The 15539-nt window shown below is 39.1% G+C and overlaps 1 protein-coding gene across 27 annotated transcripts in view; it reads right to left on the reverse strand.

The window, feature by feature from the left end:
* Window positions 1–15539, reverse strand: part of BBS12 (Bardet-Biedl syndrome 12) — a 56928-nt gene that overhangs the window by 33246 nt on the left and 8143 nt on the right. For 17 of the 27 annotated variants that reach the window (XM_077140120.1, XM_077140119.1, XM_077140114.1 and 14 more), the window contains 4 exons: window positions 11800–14755; window positions 11095–11228; window positions 7832–7978; window positions 1103–1169 (listed from right to left, as the gene is read on the reverse strand). In XM_077140120.1, coding sequence (XP_076996235.1) covers window positions 12604–14742 — 2139 coding nt within the window. In that variant the 5' untranslated portion in view covers window positions 14743–14755 and the 3' untranslated portion in view covers window positions 1103–1169; window positions 7832–7978; window positions 11095–11228; window positions 11800–12603. The remainder of the gene's footprint in view (window positions 1–1102; window positions 1170–7831; window positions 7979–11094; window positions 11229–11799; window positions 14756–15539) is intronic. The other 10 variants (XM_077140130.1, XM_077140128.1, XM_077140117.1 and 7 more) reach the window with 6 other exon arrangements.

The following is a 15539-nucleotide window of genomic DNA, read 5'->3' on the forward strand; positions in this document are numbered from 1 at the left end:
AACTCTGGGATCTGTCCTGTAACTACTTATTGAAGAGTTCTTTGAAAACTATTGCTTTTTTCTTTGCTTTGTATATATGTTGTACTATACAATTAAAAAAAAAAGGAGTAATTATTCAACCTTTTTTGCTTCTTTTCAAACAAGCTGCACTATCATTCAAAAGTTGTCAGGAATTTAAATTGGTAAAAAGAATTATAGAATTTAGAGCAGGAAAGCATAGTAGGGTTGTTTTAATTTGCAAGCTGCCAGAATGTGATATATCAGAAAATGTAATGGGTTTTAAAAAGGGGAATTTAATAAGTTGCAAGTCTACAGTTCTAAGGCCATGAAGATGTCCTAATTAAAGCAAGTCTATAAAAATGTCCAAATTAAGGCACCAACAAGAGGTTACCTTCACTCAAGAAAGGCTGATGAAGTTCAGGGTTTCTCTCTTAACTGGAAAGGCACATGGCGAACATGGCAACATCTGCTAGCTTTCTCTCCAGGCTTTTTGTTTCATGAAACTTCCCAAGGGGCATTTTCCTTCTTCATCTCCAAAGGTCTCTGGTTGCGTGGGCTCTCCTGGTTCTCATGACTATCTCATGCTCTCTTGAGACTCTCAGAAAAGGACTTTCTCCAAAAGGTTTCCTCTTTAAAACGATCCTAGTAAACTAATCAAGACCCACCTGGAATGGGTGGAGTCCCATCCCCCTCTAATGAAAGGTTAATACCCACAAGTGGGTGAGTCACATCTCCACAGAGATAACCTAATCAAATTTCCAACCTATATTATTGAATAGGGATTAAAAGAAATGGTTGCTCCTACAAGATTGGATCAGAATTAAAACATGGCTCTTTTAGGATATATAATCCTTTCAAACAGCACAAGGGTTAAATCTCAATCAACTTTGTGATTTCAAGGTAAGAGAATAGAGGCCAAGAGAACTTGAATCACTTTCCAAAGCCACAGCTGGTTAACAGCAGAGCAGGGTCTCTGACGCAGGTCTTGGCTGAATATTTCAAAACATACAGTAGTTAAAAAGGAACTGTACAAAGAGTTCCTTTTATTTTAAATGCTCTTTCTTATGGATTTATGCTAACACCCACTAAAATATAGTCTTACCTTTCATTTTATGGACTTTAAACAGGCAGATCAAAATGTAAAGAGCATAGGAGTGGAAGTTTGCCACCTACAGGTCAAGAGAAAGAAGAAATCTTTCAGGTTTCATTCAGTAAAGATTTGATTACCCTTATGAAGCAAAAGTGTGCTTTAAAGCACTTCTATACGAAGAGTTTTTAACAATATTATAATACAGGAAGGTGATGCCTTCATTTTGTCACTGCTAGTAGCATTTTACTATATTCTTTTTCAATAGTATATGGTACTGTGGTGGCAGAAAAATTATGATTGAACACTCACCGGCATGAATCCTTAATTAGAAAGGCATGAAAATGTTTCTTAGAAACTGAGAACATCTCTCTCCTACTGGCATTTTCTTCTCATTGCTCGAAAATATCCGAGTGGGCAACAAAAACATTGTAATGATGTTTAGGACAACTAAATAATCTTTTGAAAAAATTCACTTACAGTCTTAACTCATGTACTTACTAAATAAATTCTAGATGGATTAAATATTAGAGTGTGGAAGACGAATGAGACCATAAAAGTTCTAGGGGTTCTCCATAGGCAATTGTTAGAATTGGGGTTGGAAAGACCTTTCTAAACACCAAAGGAAGAAAATCAGAAGAAAATATAGACATTTTCCAAATATTTTAAAAAATAAGAAAAATCACTGTTTGTGTTGGTTTGAAAGGAAGTATGCCCCCTAAGAAAAGCCATGTTTTAATATGGATCCCATTTCTTAAAGGTAGAATAGTCTCTATTCAATGCTGTGTATTTGGGACTGTGATGGGATCATCTCCCTGGTTGATGAGATTTAGTTAAGAACGGTTGTTAAACTGGATTAGGGGATGACATGTCTCCACCCATCTGAGTGGGTCTTGATTAGTATCTGAAGTCCTATAAAAGAGGAAACATTTTGGAGAATGAGAGACTCGGAGAGAGCAGAGAATGCTGCAGCACCGCGAAGCAGAGTCCACCAGCCAGCGACCTTTGGAGATGAAGAAGGGAAATGCCTCCCGGGGAGCTTTATGAAACCAGAAGCCAGGAGAGTAAGCTAGCAGATGACGCCGTGTCTGCCATGTGCCCTTCCAGCCGAGAGAGAAGCCCTGACTGCGTTCGCCATGTGCCTTCTCACTTGAAAGAGAAACACTGAACTTCATCGGCCTTCTTGAACCAAGGTATCTTTCCCTAGATGCCTTTGACTGGACATTTCTATAGACTTGTTTTAATCGGGACATTTTCTAGGCCTTAGAACTGTAAACTTGTAACTTATTAAATTCCCCTTGTTAAAAGCCATTCCGTTTCTGGTATATTGCATTCCAGCAGCTAGCAAACTAGAACACTGTTCTTTCTTACTAATAATCAAGGAGATTAATTAAAATGAGATAGCCTTTTCACCCAAATTGCCAAACAAAATTTTAATAATAATACCTCGTGTTGGCAGGGGTTGGGGAAACAGTACTTTCATTTGAAGAAACGTTTGGGAGAACAATATGACAAAAATTTATCAGAAAAGCCTTAACATGTCCACCTACCTATTAATCCTAGTATCCACTTCTGAGAATTTATCCATTGAAAATAATCATGACTAAGAGGAAAGATTTAGCCACAAACACATATATGGTAACTTTGTTTATAATAGTTCCCAAGCTGGAATTGATCTACATGTCTGATAGGATATGGGTTAAATAAATTATAGGTTAATATGCTAGAAAAAATGATGCTATTAAAATTATTTTATAGAACTCTATTTAATGATTCTGGGGAAAATGTTTTTAATGTATTGCTTGACCAAAGGAAACTACATGGCAGTGCATTCAGTATGATACCATTTTGGGATTGTATAAAGCACAGTCACACTCACACATATAGAAGAAGTCATTCCCCAAATATTACCAATGGTTACCTAGATGTGTAGGCAAAAGAAGAAGAGACCAAGAGATACATATAAAAATGTTCTTGTAGAATAACAAAGGAATTTGTATTCTTGTAGAATATAAGATGACTGTATTCAAAAACCCTAGGATGGAAGTGTGTGTAGGGAAGAGGAAAAGGCAATCCATACATAGTTAACTGTGTCGAGCAGAGAAAAGATTTTAAAAATGGGGCCTGGCTATGAGGAGATAAATAAAAGTACTTGGGAAGAATGGAGGTGCAAGCAATGCAATAACAGTTTTCAAGGAGGATGTCGGATGCAAAATAAGAGCTTGCACATGATTTAGGAAACTGGAAGTGAAGCCATGCCTGCCAACTGCACAGCATAGATTTTATTATCGCAGGAGTAAATCTAAAACAGTTCATAAATCCTCTGGTCTAAATAAGGATCTAAGTTGTCAAAAAAAGCTCCACAACACATTACCAAATGGCCACAGATGGAAAACTCATGCAAAAATAACGAACGACTTTTTTTAAGAATGGCTCATTCTTAAAATGAGGATATTTCATTAAAATATATTACACCAAAAAAGTCAATATTTTCACTTACAGAAATTAGAGCTGTGCAAAACTTATTTAATTTCACCTTTTATCTGCTCTTATGTTATTTTCTATTCTAACAAAATAGTACAGATTAACTCTTAGAGACATGATTTTCAAACTTTTTTAATGTGTCAATATATATGTATTTACTTATTTATAAATCAAATACATAGATGTCCTACCAAACTAATACTACATGTAAATTATATACATTAAGAAAAGAATTTACATTACAGAATGAGATTAAAAATAAACAGAAGTAGAAATCCTAATATATTCCTCCTGCCACCCACCAGACCTCCATGTCAGAGGTTCCCACCCCTTTTCAGAGACCACTGGCTCTAGATGGTCTCTGTAAGTCCCACTGCCAGGCTGCAACTCTCGCTGGGAGCCTCTCTGCTTGGTTTACCTGTGAAGTGCAGGTACTAGTAGAGTCCACCTCTCGGGACGGCAGTGAGGCTGAAGTTCTCCCTGTGCTGCCTGGCAGGTAGTTATGAGGATACTTTGCATGGGACACTCTTTCCTTAGGTAATTGCTGGGCTACAGCAGGTAACGTGATAGTTTAAGAATTCAAGCTGTTTCATGTGAAATGATACATGAAGATTTATTATTATAAGTTTTAGTCTCCTAGCTGCTAAACCAAATACCATACAATAGTCTGGCTTAGCAACAGAAATTTATTGGTTTGTGGTTTCAGAGACTAGAAGGCCTGCTTCCTTTGGGAGCCAGTTTCTTCTGGTTGGCCAGCACTCTTCGGGGTTTCTAGCTTTTCTGTCAGTTGGCAGTGCAGAAGGTAATGTCTCCTTTCTCCTCCAGCTTCCACTGAAATCCGCTTCTGGCTGCTTTCCATGGTTTCTTTTCCATGCCCAGTTACTTTTGGTTGTAAGGACTTGCTCCATGTTGGAGTAAGGCTCACCCTTATTCAGTTTGGGTATAGCATAACAAATGACATCTTCAGAGATCCTTTTTACAAATGGGCTCACCACAAGACTAAGGGTTAAGGCTTGAAATCGTCTTTTGTGGGGGACATGATCCAACCACCAAAAGCATACTTCCTTATTCTTCCTTCTCTTTTAGCCCCTTGCCAACATTGTTCCCCCAAGCCTGGCGTTAACTGCAGAAGCTTAGGATTTTTGTGAGTTGCAACAGTATATTCTCCCTGAACACACTGGCTCACACTTACCCTAGAGAAGGATAGCAACTACTCTGCATTAAGAATCATCTCTTAATATTCTACTGAAGTTACAGCAGTGATTATCGATCCTAGGTGTACATTATCATCATTGGGAAAGCTTTAAAAATACAGAGGCTCTCACCCCGACCCCAGAGCGTCTGACTAGTTTATCTAAAAACTCCCCAGGTGATACTCAAGTGCAGTCAGAGATTGAGAGCCACTGAGCAAGAGAAAAACCATCTCGTTATGTCAGCGGTTCTCAGCCCTGGTGGTGCATTACAATCACCTGGGGAATTCTATAAACATACCAGCGTCTGGCACCCTGACCTCAAGCTGGTTAAATTATTATTTACAGCTGTGGTCAGAGCCTCTGCGCTTAATCACTTAATCGCTCCCCAGTGGATTCTTATCTGACACCAGGGTTGAGAACAACTGCTTTCTGTAAACAAAATGCTAAAGTAGGTGGCAATCGCAATAAGAACTTGGAGCAAGCTTTGTGACAGATAATACATGCAGACTTCAAGGAGCTAGACTGCAGGGTGCTGTGCTATTTCACGCAATCATCTGTTTCTGACTCTTGAGTCTCTTAGGCCAGCACACCCGAGTAGGAAAGAGAAGCCCTGCTACTCTCTAGAGGTGTCTGCAGGAGTCTAGGAAAGCACTATTATTATTTGTCATTATCTTTCTCAGTTGTCTGGGTTTTTATCTGTTCTAGTCAGCTTGAGAAGAGAAAAACATCTTACCCTAGTATTTTCCTTTACAATTTATCTAAATAAGTAGACACCCAAGCCCTTTTTGGTCATAGGGCATTATTTCTAATCACTATAAAGAGGGCTTTAGGGGTGAACACATGAAGAAGGAACAAAGGAAAATCTACTAAACTTATAAAACTATAAAAATTAACATAAATTTCCCAAAATTTTGTTATAGCAATGTTCTAAATGCCTTGATTTGCTCCCCTAGATATTTCCATGCAATTATATTTTTTGAATTAGATTATCCTAACATATATGTCACTTAAACCTCAACTCTGAAGAGCATATTTTCAAGTAAGGAAACAGATTAAGAGAGATTAAGTTACTGGCCCAAGGTCATACAGGGGGCAAAACCAGAATTCAAATGAATTTCAAGTCCAGTGCTTATCTGAATATGCTACAAGTGTGTCTTGGAAGCTGGAACATTCCTGTCATCTTTTATCATAGAGGACTACAAATACTTTGTTCCTAGAACTAGAGATAAAGCTGAGCTCTGGAGATTATACAAATATTATTAAGTGGGTGAATGGAATTATTAGAAAATATCACTTTTGAGGAGAGAATATCTCCTGAATCAGTTTGCCAGACTGCTGTAACAAAGTTCACAGATTAGTTGGCATAAACAATAGGAATTTATTTTCTCATTGTTTTGCAGGCTAAGTATGAAATCAACGTGTTGGCAGGACAGTGGTTTCTCTGGTCTCCAGCGCCCTGGTGGTGGCTTGGGGGCAGTCCTTAACGCAGGCTCTGCTTTTGTCACATGGACGCTTGTCTCCTGTCTCCTACTCCTTGTGTCCACATTTCCTCAGCTTCTAAGGATTCCATTCATCTTGGATTAAGGCCTCACCTTAACTAATAGGCTCCTCAAAGATCCTTTGTACACATGAGTTCACATTTCCAGGACCAGGGTAGAACCTGAGCATGTCCTTTAAGAGATGATTCAATCCACAAGAGTTAACATTGTTCAAAGGGGCTACAAGGTGTAGCCTCCCGAGGGCAGGGCTGAAATAGGATTGAGTTGAAAGTATATAATTATCTTACTGTCTGAATAAGCAATATTCTATAGAAGAAGTGATATAGAAGTTATCAAGGACAAAAGTCAGCCTTTCTGTGTAGCCCTTCTCTGCTTGTCAAAGCTATGTCTGTTTAGATTTCTACCTCCAGCTGTTTCCTAGAGCTCTATGGTCCTTGTCTTCAAAGCTGCATTAACTTTCTGTGCTTTTTTCTCTGGATCTTATTCCTCTGCTTCTACCCACCCAAGCATAATACAAAATGTTATTGTTTTACCATTCTCGATGTAAAACTTCCCTCTCCCTTTCGCCAAATGTTTCTGCCCTGCTCTATTTTACTTGTCTCCAGTATTTTTTTCCCCCTTTAGAGCCTGGCTCAGACCTCCTAGAAGAAAGCATGTGCTGAATATTTCTGAGAGTCTTCAAAGCTTAGACCACCGCACCCTCTTCAGTTCTCCTGCAGCCACACAGGAACATGCTGGGGTTTGTTTATTTATTTTCATTTTGCAGTCACCCAGAATGTAGAGCTTGTTAGTTCTCAAAGTAGCTTACCTGTATTTCAATTTAAGTGAAGTTTTTTCCTTTTGGCATTACTTGTTAGCAATTTTGGGGTCTGCAACTCCCTGTGACCTATTAGCAACCCCTTCATTCCTGCTGATTTCTGCTACTCCAGTGCAGCTATCCTGCTATTGGGTGGGGCTGCACAGCTGCTTATATCCTGGGATTTGTAGATTCCACTGTTAGAATTTCTTCAAAGATGATCACTTTTTGAAGAACTAGTTAACTCCTGGTCCAGGGAGAGTTATCTTTAGAAGACAGATATCTCTTGGACATAACATGTAGGATAACTGCACCCTTCTTTGTAGTCTATTTTTTTTAAAAGGTCAGTGTCACAAAGATGTGAACACTGCTCTAGCTTTGTGAGAATTGTATATCTGCTTGTAGCCAGGATTCCTTTGAAAACCCACTTACTTACATGATTTGAGTTATTTCAGGGACTCTCCTCATTTTGTAGCAAGACAGAGCAAGCAGTTCCTGAAATAATTAAAACTTGAAGGTATCTTTTGTGTCTATCAGAATTAGAAAAATATTTGAGAAAACTCATAGTTTTAAAAATATCTGGAAACAAACATACAAAATCTATATTAGTGTGTGTTTTCATAAGCTGCCGGAATGGAATAAACCCGAAATGGACTGGCTTTTAAAAAGAGGAATTTATAAGTTGCAAGTTGAAAGTTCCAAGGCCGTGAAAATGTCCAAATTAAAGCAAAGGTATAAAAATGTCCCATCTAAGACATCCAGGGAAAGGTACCTTGGTTTAAGAAGGCTGATAACGATCAGGGTTTCTCTCTCAGCTGGCTTTCTCTTCAATGGCTTCTCCAAGGCTCTGTCGGTTCTGGTGGCTCTGAAGCTTTTTCCAAAATGGTTCCTTCTTATGGGCTCCAGTAAGCAACCTCTCCTTGAATGGGTGGAGACAAAACTCAATGGAAACTATCTCATCAAAAGTTACTAACTACAACTGGGTGGGTCATATCTCAATGGAAACAATCAAAAAGTCCCACCCAGGAATACTGAATGAGGATTAAAGGTTTAATGCTTCAAACCAGCACAGAGTGTGACTTCAAATTTCAAAGGAAAACAATTATTACAAGGTTTCATTAAATATTTAGTAATCCTAGTGTATGAAAATACTGACTTCACAAAAATTCTATTACATAAAGTGAGCTGTGCATCTAAGTTAATATTAGTGGTACTCATAATTTTGTAAAAAACTAAGATTTAACAGTACACAGAGGGAAGAGTAAAATCATTAATATCAGCCCAGGTAAAATAATATACTTTATTTTTAAAAACAGTTTAACATTCAACATTTTTGTTTTTCCAAGTTTGAACAAAGACAGTATATAACTGGAATGGATACTTGTGCAAGGTTTTCATGTGATCACATTTAAGACAAACACCAAACCAGAAAATATTTAATTTATTTTGCATTATGCAAAATAACATTCTTTTATCATTCCCAAGCATGAGGATAATAAAACATTTTCTAATGCATTTAAATTAGTCCTATAAATTAAATAGGCATTCTCTTTTCCTCTAGTTTTGTTGTTGTTACCTTACAGAAAAAAAGTTACATCGTCTAATTTTTTTTTTGGCATGGCAGGCCCTGGGAATCGAACCCAGGTCTCTGGCATGGCAGGCAAGAACTCTGCCACTGCGCCACCACTGCCAGCCCTTTTTAAAATTTGTCGTCATTGTTATTTTGTTTTTCACATCCTATAATTAATACTTAGAAATAGACTTTGGAGGCAGATAAAATCTTGGTTCAAATTCCACTTCTACCTAGTAGTTGTGAGAATTTGGGCAAGTTTCTTAACCTTACTGAGACTGTTTTTTCATTTAAAAAATGGATAAAATAGATGTTGCAAAGATAGAGATAATATAATGTGTTGTGTTCATTTGTCAACTTGGCTAGGTTATGATGTCCAGTTGTCTGGCCATGAAAGCCCTGGTGTGACTGTTAATGTGAGGATATTTCATGGATTTAAATAATCAACCAGCTGATTTCATCAATGGCTGATTATATCTACAATCAACAGAGAGACTACCTTCAGCAATGAGAAAAGTCTCATCCAATCATTTGAAAAGCTTAATGGGAGAACTGCTGATTTCAGCAGTCAGAAAGAATTTCTCTCTCTCCTTCAAGCAGCCAGCTACTCCTGGGGAATTCATTGAAACCTTCATTGGAGTTCCCAGCTTGCAGCCTGTCCTACCCAATTCAGACTTGCCAATCCCCACAACTGCAGGATCCAATTCTTATTATAAATCTCTTAGTCTATATCTATAGTCAGTTCTATTTCTATAGAGAACCCTAATGCAATTTAGAACAGTGCAGGACATGATAGGTAATAGACAATTTTGTTATACTATTTTCCCAGAGCTCTTCTAATATTCGATTTCAAAAGCTACATATAATTCAGTCTCATAATAATTAAATCTATGCTTAATTAGCAAAAGAGAGAGACTTTGTTGGGAGAGGCAGTCCATCACAGGTGCTGAACTTCCCAGCACACTATTGCTGGGTACTGACTACTTTTTATCCAGACCATTTCTTAGGCCTGTGTTTGTAGTGAGCAACCTTGAGGGATGAGGTCATGTCTCCCTCTGGACAAAGAATGGGCTTGCTTCTGCTTACTATAAAAGTGGTAAACTGCCCAAACTCTCCTGTAACACAACCACTGTATGAGCAGGAATCCATCATGGGCTCTTTGTGTCACCCTTGTGGGACTTGGGGAGCATAAGGCACCAACACAAGCTAACATGAAGTTCTGGCCTATGCTCTGACCCTGGAGTCTCATGTCTTCTGCCAGTATTCCATGAAACTCTAACAGGCTATCTAAGCTTATAAACAGGTTAAAACAGAACTTGCAGTCTTAACAGTTTGGAGAGTGAGGTTTTCTGGAAAAGATGAAGACTCTCTTGGGCTGGGTTAGGAGATATGATAAGACTGCCTAGGATCTAGCAGTGAATATTTGGGTCCAAGTGATTACCAAGGGGTTGGGGAATAGGGGTCCCCAACTGTCCTACCTGTTAATGAATGTTAGAAGCTAAGAAATGATAAGTAGGATCAAAATAAGCCACACAACTGGCACCTTCCTTGTTACTCACTGACATCTAGGTGGGAAAAGGATGGTATCAGGACAAGGCAACAAGCTGCAAGTCCCACCAAAGGAAATCTGGCTGTGGCTGCTGAATCAAGGGATCCCCAAAGATGAAACAAATGCTGCCAGCAATGAGGAACTAATGCTCTGGATAAATCAAAAATAGAAGTTTGTTGAGCCCTAATGGGTGGCTGTCCAAAAGTAAAGGTAAACAGAGCTTCTCTCTCCCTTCATACCTCCTCCTGCTTCCTTCCCCCTCAACCCTAACCTCAACTGCTTTAAGGAAAAAAAGCCAAGTGTTGGGAAACTTTGGAGAGGAAAATGACTCCAATTTTTATAGCTTTGTTTGAACCAGGTGCCCAAGTCATCCTCCTACCGAGATTGGTAAGGGAAGGGGTTACTGGTTGTAGGGTGACCAAAGAACCTAGAACTGTGGGGCACTGAGGGCTGCAGTGATGCATGGGGTGGGGGCAGGGGCAAAAAAGAAAGATTCTCTGTGTCTAGGTACTCTCCAGATGCTGGAGAGTGCATGAGAGAATTTGGTATCAACCCTGAAGTTAAGAGCCAAAAGGAAAAAAATACCTTCCCTGACTGTCTCCAACTCCTCACTCCTTTCTAAACTAACAGCCAAGGTAATAAGATAATCTTCTGGCAGCCGTCACAACCCTTTATGTACAGGTGTTAAACTTCTAGGTCCATGTTCCCTTTGGGGAAAAACTGACTAAATTTAACTGATAGGGCTGGAGCAGAACATACAGTGAGGAAAAAAGTGAGTCAATGTAGTCCTGTCATGAAAACATAAAATTGGTATTGATGTGTTATATCCTTGTATTGTACATGCTCATATACTGCCAGAGAAGAGTTTCCCATTCAGAGCATTGCCACATGTACAGAAATGAGATAAACTTCCTACCATCTGCTGCCACTGGGTGGCCAGGTTTTGCTGAAGGTTTCACTGTACAGATGACATTCTGTTGGTTGACATCTCAATGGTCCTGAATGCTGTCTTCACATCTCCATCTCCACCAACAGGGGTGGCCAATAAACCTAGACAAAATTCAGGGCTCTGTTTGTCAAATAGTTTCTTGAGACTGTTTAGACAGATTCATAGCACCCAATCCCCCCAGCAAACAGAAACAAACATGAAAACAAACAAAATTCCTTCCTATTTGAGCCCCCACTGCCAGAACAGACCTTACTAAGACCATTTGCATATTGGAGATAGCATTTGATGCCATCAGTGGCAGCTCCTGGAGGTGAACACAAATACATGGACCAGCACAACCTTGTCTCAATCTGACTGATCATATGCTTCTTATGGATTATGCCATATACAGCAACTGAGGCTGTAACTATTGAGGTGACACTACCCATGTGACTTATTCAAACTTATACAAAGGTGATGCAAATCAGGTTTACCAACAAATCCTGAACTAGAATGACCAGGCTTCCACTGGGTTATATGCTCATATGCAGGAAAAACAGACCATGAAATGTCTCTCCATTGGGGCTGGGGGCTGCTTTTTGGCTCAGCTACTGCCCTTTGGCAATAATACTGTGTGGGTCATAATGACAATAAACTAGTCTTTTATTACATTCTAGCTGCTAATAAAAAGACCTTTTAGTTCCTCCTTGGGACTTGATAGCACTTGACTCAATCTAGGACTCGGCGTGACATGATTGAGGTCAATACCACAGACTAGCTTCATGCTGCTGCTCAGATCCTGTCGACAGTAGCCTTCATTCTACATGCCCATATGTTTCATGAGACCTATGGAATGGATATGCCACCAACCGATCTCTGGTAGTCAGATCAAGCAGAGTGGTCTACTCATGTGAACATTCAAGTTCAGCCAGGCCGAGGGATGGAATGTTGGTGGAGGCTATCCTCATGGGCCCCGAGCCTCCCTGCATACTTTATGGATAGAATACATATCCCTGACTGATCTTTATCCAGTCTGTACCTCAGGGTTGTATTTTCAGCAAGCAATCTTAAGGCATGAGGTAATAAATTCCATTGGACAAAGAGCTGGACTGCGTCAGCTTACTATAAAAGCAAAGAATATCCCAGACTCAGTGTTTGTTTCCTGTAATGCAATCCATTGCATGTGCATGCTTTCATCATTAGCCCACTGCATTACCACCATGGGGCCCTGGGAATGCAGATCAGGTGTAAACAAGCTCTGGCTACTACTTTTGCCAAGAATAATAAAGCCCTATGGCTCTGGCCCAGGTATCTCATGTCTTGCAGCATCTCATGAAACAGTAAAGGCTAAAAGACACCGCATAGTTATTAAAAAATATCGACTATTTTCTTCTTGGTGATAGCTACATTTTAAGTACCATGACCAAGCTATTACTAAATTTATTATTAGCACATCATATTACAAAAAATTATTTTCTAAAGACTTATCCAATAACACTACAAAAACAAAAGGCCCTTTGCTTCCTCTGAGTGTATCTGTGTATGTCCAAGTCCAGTAATAATTTCACTGTCTGTCTGAAGTACTAACAGTACTAAATCCAATGCTCGACGCCACGCCTCAATTTTTGGTGTAACAACATCAAAAACTCTTGGAATATGCTCCAGTTTATTTGAAATGCCTGAATTAAAAATTCCACTATTCAGTTTTCTATATTCACTCAAGATGCAAGATGAAGGAGAGCCAGAGTCTATGACATTTTGTAGATGATGCCGAATCAATGTGCTGGCTTCAAATTCTGATGAATAATTGGTAGTGTTATATATGAGAGCTGAAAGGTATTTGTGCCATCCACTTGCTAGGCATTTAAGCACAGTCGGTCTGTATAGTGCCAGAGATGAGGTCAGCCAAGAGGAAGTATTATGAAGCCATCCTGAACAGGCCTGGTTTCCTTTTCTCAAAGACTGTTCTTCAAGAATTTGAAGATGGCTAAGACACAAAAATTCAACTGCACCACCTCCAAGAAAGACCTTTTGCTCTTTTAGTGCATAATACAGACGACAGGCACAAGTCCAGAATCTGTCCTCCTTGGTCTGCATCTGTGCAGAAATTGGGCTAGTGAGCACTGCTGTAACCAAATTAATCCCTTCTGTTTTTAACAAAATAGTTATTCTGTTGTCCCTACCTACAGCATCCAAGGGAATGCTTCTCCAGAAGGTCACGTAGACCCCATTTCCCACACAGTCTTCATTCACCTGGGTAATGTAGGCCACCTGTACTGCTCCTGAAGCCTCTGCAAAAGCCTGCATCACACTGCCATTCACTGACCCAATTACTAACCGCTTACTGGGTATGCACTTTTCAATTAAGTGTTCAGATATATTTCCTTGTGCCAGGACAAGGCTGACATTGAACTGGATTAATATCTGTAATACATGATTTGTCCACAGTTCTTCTGAGTTTTCTTCTTGAATCTTCATGCTTTCTAATACTGTTTTAATATTTGTGGGCTTATTAAATCCAACGTGGCAATAATTCTCGGTGAGGTCACCTTCAATGAGAACCACCCGGATAGGCTGATTCTGCAATTCCTTGATCAGAGTACTATTAGATTTTGATACAAGAGTGACATAGCCTGGGCAGACACAAGAAAAAGTTTCAGGTAGACCTGGAAAACAACAAGTGAAGATTCTTGAAATGTCAAACAAAAATGGCACTGTACAGCTGCCTTGTTGCGTGCACACATTCTGATATTGCAGCCGTACTGCTTCTTCTACTAATTTCATGCTGCTGTGATCTCCATGACTCAAGCCCACTGCCAACTCTGCCAAGTCACTGCATCTGTAATTTCTGGAAGTAGCTGCACCACGCTGTTCTAGAAATCCATCTGGTTTGCTTATCCATTGATCATTATTTGTCCTGTTAAAATGCCTACTGTGGATGAGTATTGACTGTCTGCAGGCGGTGGATGCAGGCAGACAGTTTTTCAGAGTTTGTGAAGTCTGTGATATATTTTTATCTGCTTCAACCTTAGCCTGAGGTCTAAAGAATTTGGTTGATTTAATGGGTCTTCCAAAAGAACTGTGAATGGTCAGTGATTGAGTAACATTTATGAGCTCACGTTCTTTCTGTATCAAATCCGTATTTGAAGGAATTTGTAGAAAAGGGCACAAACTGACACTAAATGTTTCAAGTCCAAAAAACGTCTCTGCGCTATCTATATGGTCAAATATATTATGGAGAGGTACTTGAAGGGAAACTATTTCTTCATTGCAAGAGTTCAAGCCTTCTGACATTACTGACACTATTACTGAAATTGGGACACCCAGATGAAGACATTCTTCAGCAGCACTGCTCCAGGCACCAACAAGAAACAAAAGAGTATTGGTTCCTGTTCTATATGTATTATTTTGTGCTTGCACCGCTTCACTGAGAAGTTGTCCCACTGCACTAGTTAAATCCAAACTTTCAAGAAGCCTTACTGCTGAATTGATTAACACACTTTCATGACACTCTTCATCTATGATAAATTTGGATGATTTTACTGGGCCTAGAAAAGTTCTTCCTACTTCTGCAAATGATGAAAGCTGCTGAAGTCCCACATGCCTTCTCTTGTTTATGATCTTGCAAGCCATCATGATGACTCATCATCTGTAAATGACATAAAAATTCGTATTCAGTGTAATTTATGGTTATAAATACTATATAGAAAGAAAAATAACAATCACTGCCTTTGAGGAGTTCTGGATATATAAAGGTTCTATTAAATATGGCCAGTGGAATGAAATAGTTTTATAATGATATTAATGATAAAGGTTTGGGTGTACGGAGGCACAGGGGAAATGGATTTTGTAGGCAGAAGGTAATGTTTTCATAAGAAGGTAAGCTGCTGAGCTTAGTCTTGAAAGATAACTTAAAAGAGTTAGCAAGTTGAAGGAGGTGGTAGTAAATGCACATATATGTGAGAAAGCACGGTGAACTGGATTAGTTTAAGTATTTTAGTTTCATGGGAATATAAAGACCATGGGAAATGAAACTCTAGAAGAGTAAAAGGGATGAGACCATGGGGCCATTATATACCATGCCAAGGAGCTTAGCCTCAATCCTGAAATGGGAACTACTGAAGTGTTCTAAGTAAGAAAGTGATACATTCAGATTAAGAGACAATTTAATGTCATGTTTTAAAGTGTGTACTTAGAATCCATATGTTTGGGTTTCAACTTTGCTAATTACTACCTATTAGCTATGTAGCCTTCAGCAAGTTATTTAACTCCTCTGCCTCTCAGTTTCCACATGTGAAAAATGGGGATAATAATACAACCTACCTCAGAGGATTATTATGAGGAGAAAAAGAGTACAGTGCTTACAATAGTGCCTGGCACGTAGTTTGTGCTTTATAAGCACTAGCTCTAATAATAATAATAATAATAATTGT

The sequence above is a fragment of the Tamandua tetradactyla genome, chromosome 22, assembly GCF_023851605.1.
Source record: "Tamandua tetradactyla isolate mTamTet1 chromosome 22, mTamTet1.pri, whole genome shotgun sequence".
Taxonomy (NCBI): domain Eukaryota; kingdom Metazoa; phylum Chordata; class Mammalia; order Pilosa; family Myrmecophagidae; genus Tamandua; species Tamandua tetradactyla.